The sequence below is a fragment of the Merops nubicus genome, unplaced genomic scaffold, assembly GCF_000691845.1.
Source record: "Merops nubicus isolate BGI_N331 unplaced genomic scaffold, ASM69184v1 scaffold18199, whole genome shotgun sequence".
In the NCBI taxonomy this organism is placed as follows: domain Eukaryota; kingdom Metazoa; phylum Chordata; class Aves; order Coraciiformes; family Meropidae; genus Merops; species Merops nubicus.
Window position 1 is genome coordinate 11,137 of NW_008631857.1, and position 7,400 is coordinate 18,536.

Sequence of the window (7,400 nt, forward strand, 5' to 3'; positions counted from 1 at the left end):
GCATCATCAAGTCCAACCTTCCTCCAGACATTTCCCTGCCCACCAGACCATAGCTTCAAGTGCCACATTTTTGAACCTCTCTAGGGATGGTGACTCCACCACCTCCCTGGGCAGCCTGTTCCAGTGTCCAGCCACTCTCTCAGTGAAGAAATTCTTCCTAATATCCAACTGAAACCTCCCCTGGAGCAACTTGAGGCGAATTCCTCCTTCCCTCAGGCATTTGGGAGAAGAAACCAACACCAGCCTCACTACAACCTCCTTTTAGGCAGTTGTAGAGAGCAATAAGTGCTCTCCATAAACTCAGTTCTAGATACAAAGAGAGGCTTAACGTGCTGCAAACCACTCCCAAAAAGCTGAAAGGGGTCACCCACTTTGCTCAGTCCCACCTGGCTCTTGTGAAGCTCCCCAAGCAGCCAGGCTGCAGTTTGTACTCATTGTGTGCTCCTGTGTGCCTGATCTTTTGAAAATCGAGCCCTCCCTGTGTTTTCAGACCAGCTCAGCCTTATCTCAGTGCACCACGAAGGCAAACACCAGAGCTGGTGGAGAACAAGCCATGAGGCTGCTCCAAGCCCTAGCAGGGCAGAAGATAGTGCAGAGGCAGTGCAGCAGCTCTGGCACGGGTAAAGGGTTCTCCACCAGCCGTGGGTACCTTCCAGTGTGGTTCAACTTGGCTTTGCTTCCTACCAGACCACATGCTTTGCCTGCTTTTTGGAGCCAAGAGGTGAGTTTTGGCTTTATCTCTAAGCATGTTGGGTTGTAAGAAGCTCCTCTGCTGGCTCGTGTGGCTGGAGAGGGGAATGGGGGCATTAATTACAGCCTGCAATGAGGATGAGATGTTCTTCAACAGGTTGTCCATGGGAAAGGTGTTTCCTTGGGTTAAAGCTGTGAGGAAGTTGGCTTTCAAGTGCACACACGTTGCACTAACTTGATTGTAGCTGTAATTTCCCATAAAGACAGGAAAATGCAGCAATCCCCAAGGGATGCCCAGGAGGATGAGGAGTCAGTGACAGTGGAGCCTGGCGTTGTCAGAGGACTGTGTCTTATTTACCTGCAGTGCATAAACTGTGATTAATAATTCAGGTGACTGGCTTCAGATAGTCTAAGACTCAAATCAGAATTTAAATAAAGGGTTGTCCAAACTGCAAGGTGCAAGTGCTGTTAATCTAGCTTTAGAAGAAGTCTTTTGGCCAATGAGGAGAAGACTTTTACCCCCTACAAGCTGAGCCTGTGTTTCCATGCCCTGCAGGGACTGATGGGCTGCCCTGGGAGGTCATCCCTTTGGCCAGGCTGGACCAAAGCCCCAAGACCTCAACATTTTGGGGGTCAGGCTGTGATGTGCAACCCCCAGCAGGTTGATTTGCTCCCTTTAGCAGCATCTACTGAAAATTCCCACTGCCCTTTCCCACTCGCCCGTGTGCCAGGGATGATCACCCAGCAGCAGCAGTGCTGCAGTGCCCTGGCCTTTGAAATAATCTCTCTTGTAGCCTCCTACAATTTCATCCCACACTTGAAATACTAAAATTGCCCTGAGAAAAGAAATATCTGTACAAGATGGGCCATCAAGCCAGCATGCTGCCTGCTGCATCTGGAAAAGCAACTCACTCAGCAGGGTAATCTATTCAATGGCTGGGATTTATTTTTAACATTGGGTTCTGCAGTCCTTTTAACTCGAGCAGGGAAAGGAACATTTTGATAACAGCAGCCTCCAGGTCAAATGTGATGAGAATTCATAACTCGCCACCATAGGGGTTTTGGAAAACCAACCAAGCAAAACAATTTCCCAGAAGGAGATGATGAAGATTCACCATGTCGTGGACAGAGAGGGTGTCTATTGGTGTGTCTACTTATTCTCTCCTCCCCATTTGCAAATCAAATGCCTCCCAGACTATTTTAAATTTGAACTGTTGCAAAGAACTGTTGCTGGGTTGCTCATAAAGACCTGAGATGTCAGATCTTTGGGCCATCCAAGAAGAAATATTAACCCAGTAATGGGAAAAGCCTGATGATCCCATTTCTAATCAAAGCAAAGCCTGGGTTTTCTGCTTCAAGAAAACATTGCCCAAGAGAGTGGCATCGAGATTTTAAAATTCCAAGGAGCACAGGAAGGGAGATCCAGCCCCTGGGCTGCATTGGAGCAGCAGCAGAGAAACAGCAGCAGGCAGGCAGAGCTAAATGGGGGAGAAAAATAGGAAACAGTGACTGAAATATCTGCCTGAGCTGAGATTGGTGAGGGAGCTGCTAGCAGGCAACTTTTTCTTTCTGCTTTATTTCCAAAAGGCTGCAAAAAGTCAGAGTTGTGTGTCTGAGAAAGAGACAGGAAGGGACCACGGGAGGAAATGTTGTGGTTTGAATGATGTGTTTTCTTTTCACTTCACTTCTGCTGGTGTTTCTCAAGCCCTGGGGTGCCAGGCTCAGGAGTGGGCACCTGCACATCGCTGGGGCTGTGGCACTGTGAGCACAAGCTGCTTTATCTGCAGGCTTAGGAACAAGTCGTTACCACACTCCTTGTGTTTGCTTTCCATTCCCCTCTCTTCCATCCAAAGCTGATATCTGCAGGGAGGCCCTGGGCGTGGGGTGCTGCCTTTCCCAGCAGGGGCTCCTCTGCAGAGAGCTGGAGCTGGGAGACCAAGTGGGGTAATAAGGAGAAAAAGAAGAATAAAAAAGCAGCATTCTCTCCTCTGCAGGCTTCTTTGTCCAGCAGATCATCCCCACAAGCTCCTGGTGGCAACAGCGTTGTCTCTCTTCATCCCTGGCATCTTCTCCCACGCTGTTGTGGGAACCCAAGGGGTGAGGAGAAACCCTGGGCAGAGGCAACAGAAAACCACCAAATTGTTGCTATGTGCTCTGGAAAGCTGGACTGGTGGCAACAGCCTCTGCTTGACTATTTAATTCAGGGAGATCTAGTGATGGATCAGGAGCTGCCACAGTTTCCAACCAGTGTCCAGCACCAGCAGGGGAATTTCCACAGGGTTTGCTCTGCTGCAGACTTATCTCTCTTCTGGCTGAGTGACATGCTAATGCATCTCATTAATTATCCACAGCACACAGAGCTGTGTTTCCTCTCCTTCCCTTTAATTAATTGAGTTTTGAACGCTTCTAGTGGTCGCTCGGACGTTCGGTTGCCATTCAGAGCATCTCCCCTCTGTTGGACCCTGGTTTGTGGTCTCTGCAGAGCAGATGTGGGCTCCTCAGATGCATTTCAGGAGGGAATTTCCTTGCGTCACGGGCTTGTCAAGCAGTGCAAGGCAGATAAGATTCCATTCTGCCTCTCCCTGGCAGGAACTCCCTGGGGCTGTACAGCCTCACGTTGTGCTGAGACCAGGAATGAAGAGCTGGGTCAGGCAGGAGTTGGATCTCACCTAAAATTTGCCCCTTCTTTGTCCTTTTAGGTGGTTCCCATTGGCCCCAAAGTTTTTCTGGGGCTAAGGGTCAGCTTGCAGCAGAGCCAGTTTTCTTCTGTGCATCGGTCTCCTGCCTTCAGAAATCCCTTTGCCTATGTTCCAGACAGTTTGGGTGTCTTCACCAGGGAGCTGGGCTTTAAAGGACTCTGATTGCCACTGTGATGGCAAACAAAGAAACTGGAAATGTGGATTTGTCAGAACCATAATCCAGGTGGGTCCTAGTTCCTTGCTTGTTCAAAACTCTCCTTCTGTCCATACCTCTTCCTCTCTCTGGTCCTCCTGCATCCTTCATCCTTGCAGGACCTGAATCCCTCATGGGTTGAGGTGTGAACCAGGTTGGGAGAAAGATTCTGGTGCCTCCATGCTCCTGTTTTAACTTTGCCTGACAGATCCCCAACTGTAATCATCACCTTCCCCTCACTGGCACTCACAGCCTCCTTGGCCACGTGGTTCCACTGGCAAATTTTGTTCTTCAGATCCTCTGGACATCCCCTGCTTGGGGACAAGCACGTGTTGGCATGAGGCTGAAGAGCTTGGGAACAGTTTGCTCCACCAGCTTGCTCCAGGGATTGTCCTGGGGGGTCCTTGCCTTGGCACGGGGTGAGGTGATTCTTCTTACCTTGCTCTTCCTCTTGGTCCTTCCCTCTCTGCCAACCCAATGACTGTTGGGAGACAAAGCTGCATGTGTCTTCTCCAACAGCCCTGCTAAGTAATCACCCTGGCATATATTGTCTCTCCTTAGCATCCACCTCTGAGGCATGACCCTAAAGGCTCAGGGAAAGCAAGAATGTTGAAGAAAATCCAGATATGCCTCTGCTTCTTCTTCATCTCGGGCATTTTGTATGAGATCTCCCTGCTGTCTGGTTGCTTCTTCTCCTATATGCCCATGTCCAAGCACTTCCTGACACCTGAGCAGGTGTTGAACCTCGGCAGAAGCATCATCTTCTTGGAGACAACAGAACGCCTGGAGCCTCCTCCTCTGGTGTCCTGCTCCGTGGAATCTGCTGCCAGGATATACCAGGACAGGCCCATCATCCTCTTCATGAAGGGACTTACAAATGACACAGCACTGGACATGAACTCCAGCTATACAGCCTTCTCCCTTTTGTCTTCTATGAAGAACGTCTTCATTTTTCCACTCCAGATGGAAACTGTCTTCCAGGAGACCCCTCTGCTCCAGTGGTACAACCAGGTGAGTGTTCTCATGAGGGGAAAACAGGGAAATAGGAAAATCATTACAAAGAGGGGGAGGAAAAAAAGGTCTGAAGGAAGCTTAACGTGAAGGAAGGACCACAGGACTGGCCATGAGAACTTGGTTGAACAAAATGTGCTGCCTGAGTCATCTGAGCACCTATTAATGTGGCCACACGCCCACAGAGCCCACGGTAGATAAGACACGGGACAAAATTCAGGTCTTTTAATACCATAGGCAAAACCAAGGTGGGATTTTAGCTCCACCCTGGAGCTAAATTCCTGGCCTAGTGCTCGTGAGTGGCTTGGGTCAAATTTGTTTGGCTCCACCCAGCAGTTCTCTGCACTTCCCCCTTGTCTTAGTCCAATAAAACCCAACAGCTGGAGGAAGACAAGGCAACCAGTGACGTTTGGAGACATGCAGGTGGAGCTTTGCAGGGCTGGTTGCATCCAACAGATGGATGTGGTCCTTTCTCTGTTGGCACCATCACTGGTTCACCTTTGCCACTCTGCAGGTAGTCCCAGAGGAGGAGAAGAATTGGGTCCACGTCAGCTCCGACGCCAGCAGACTGGCGCTCATTTGGAAGTATGGTGGCATCTACATGGACACAGATGTCATCTCCATCAGGCCTATTCCTGAGGAAAGCTTCTTAGCGGCTCAGAAGTCCAGGTTCTCCAGCAACGGGATCTTTGGCTTCCCTGCCCACCACAAATTCATTTGGGACTGCATGGAGAACTTTGTCCTCAAGTACAACGGGAACATCTGGGGGAACCAAGGGCCGTTTTTAATGACGAGGATGCTCAAAGCCATCTGCAATCTCACAGACTTCAAGGGCACCGAGGACCATACCTGCCAGAACATCTCCTTCCTCAATCCTCAACGTTTCTACCCCATACCATACCCAGCCTGGAGGAGGTACTACAAAGTGTGGGACAAAAGCCCTGATTTCAACCACTCCTACGCGCTGCACTTGTGGAACTTCATGAACCACAACCGGAAGGCCGTGGTCGCAGGTAGCAACACGTTGGCTGAAAAACTCTACAAAGCCTACTGCCCCACCACGTATGAGGACCTGATCCAAAACGCAGAGCTGAGGGATTTCACAGGCTCTGAGGATGCTGCGTGACGTGGTGGAAGGATCCTTCCAGCCGTCCCCATCCCGGGGCCAAAACACGGTCCCTGCAGGTCTCAGGAGTTGGTTTTGTAGGAGAAAGGAAGATCTTCTCACAGCCATCACCCCTGGTCACTCAGGACTCTAAGGAGCATGTGGAGAATGGTGGTGGGCATCCACCCGACGTCACCTCCAGCACCACTAAGGACACCTTTGCCTCAGTTCTGTTACCTTAGAGGTGCCCGTGAACCAAACTTTCCTGCATCAAATGGACTTACAGGCCTTACTGGTGAGCTTTTCCAAGGGAAAAAGATCCTAAAGAGATGCGTGGCCTCCTGGGAGGAGGTTCATCTCTGCCCTTCTTGGTGCTGCTCCCCACAATCAGAAAAGTTGCAAACCTGACAAGCTTTGGACCGGGCTGAAGCCTCTGAGGCAAGTGTAACACAGATGGAAAGCAAAGGATGGATTGCAGGAATGGCTCATGAAGAGAAGCCCAAACCACTGTCTTTTCATTCATTTTTTTTCCTCACATTTAGGGAATTTTAGGGAATTTTACACCCTACGTTTTTGAGAGGGACTTTAGCAATGCAAGTGAAAATAAAAAATGGTTAATGGGCTACCACTCCTCTGAGCTTGCTTTGCCCTGCTTGCCTCTAGAAAATTTGGTCCCATTTTTCAGATGTTTGTGTTCCTGCACTTCTATTTCAGGTTCTTCCACGAAGGTGCTGCCCTGCCCCATACCCTGAGGTCAGTTCTGGCTGCAAAGAGTCCCATCCTTCCCTGGGAAGGGTATGCTGAGGCACCGAGATAGGATGGGGATGGTCCTCCTGGGTTCTCAAAGCTCTTTGGAATAAATGGGGCTCAACTGTCCTGGAAATAGAGTTGTAGAATGGATTGGGTTGGAAGGGACCTCTAAAGGCCACCTAGTTCAGCCCTCTACACTAAGAGGGGCATCTCTACCTAGGTCAGGTTGCTCAGGGCCCTATCATGCTTGACCTTGAATGTCTCCAGGGATGAGGCCTCCACCACCTCTCTGGGCAACCTGTTCCAGTGATCTATCACCCTCACATTAAGGAACTTTTGCCAAATGTTTAACCCAAATCTATCCTTTTCTAGCTTAAAACCATTACCCCTTATCCTGTGGCTACAAGCCCTTGAGATCAGATCTTCCCCTGCCTTCTTATAAGCCCTTTGCAGGTATTGGAAGGTTGCTATGAAGTCCCCCCGGAGGCCTGTGGCTAAAAGCCCTTGAGAGCAGATCTTCCCCTCCCTTCTTATAAGCCCCTTGCAGGTATTGGAAGGTTGCTATGAAGTCCCCCTGGAGCCTCCTCTTCTCCAGGCTGAACAACCCCAACTCCCTCAGCCTGTCCTCCCAGGAGAGCTGCTCCAACCCTCTCACCCTTTCCAAGGTAGAGCAGCTCTGACCACCCTGTCTGAAAATCTGCCTTTAGTCCCACCACAACCCCCAGGGACCGACTTCTTTTTTCCCCTGCAGGAGAGCAATGCATCCCTTGGGATTTCCTCTATTTCCCAGGGTAATCCTAATCCACCCAACCCCTGGAAAATCAGCCCAGTTCACAAATCTCCAAATCTGTCAGAGCAGCAGCTTTGAACTGGGGAGCAGAAAGGCAGGGGCGGGGAGGTTGCCCATCCCCAGGGAATGTTTGCCATCTGCACAATGCTATCTCCTGCAAAC

The 7,400-nt window shown here is 50.1% G+C and overlaps 1 protein-coding gene across 1 annotated transcript; it reads left to right on the forward strand.

Moving 5' to 3' along the window:
• Positions 1–3,495: 3,495 nt before the first annotated feature.
• On the forward strand, positions 3,496–5,719 carry A4GNT (alpha-1,4-N-acetylglucosaminyltransferase). Its single transcript, XM_008947738.1, has 3 exons — positions 3,496–3,612; positions 4,144–4,593; positions 5,108–5,719. Exons 1-3 carry the CDS (start codon positions 3,496–3,498, stop codon positions 5,717–5,719), a joined length of 1,179 nt encoding a protein of 392 aa, XP_008945986.1.
• Positions 5,720–7,400: the final 1,681 nt, after the last annotated feature.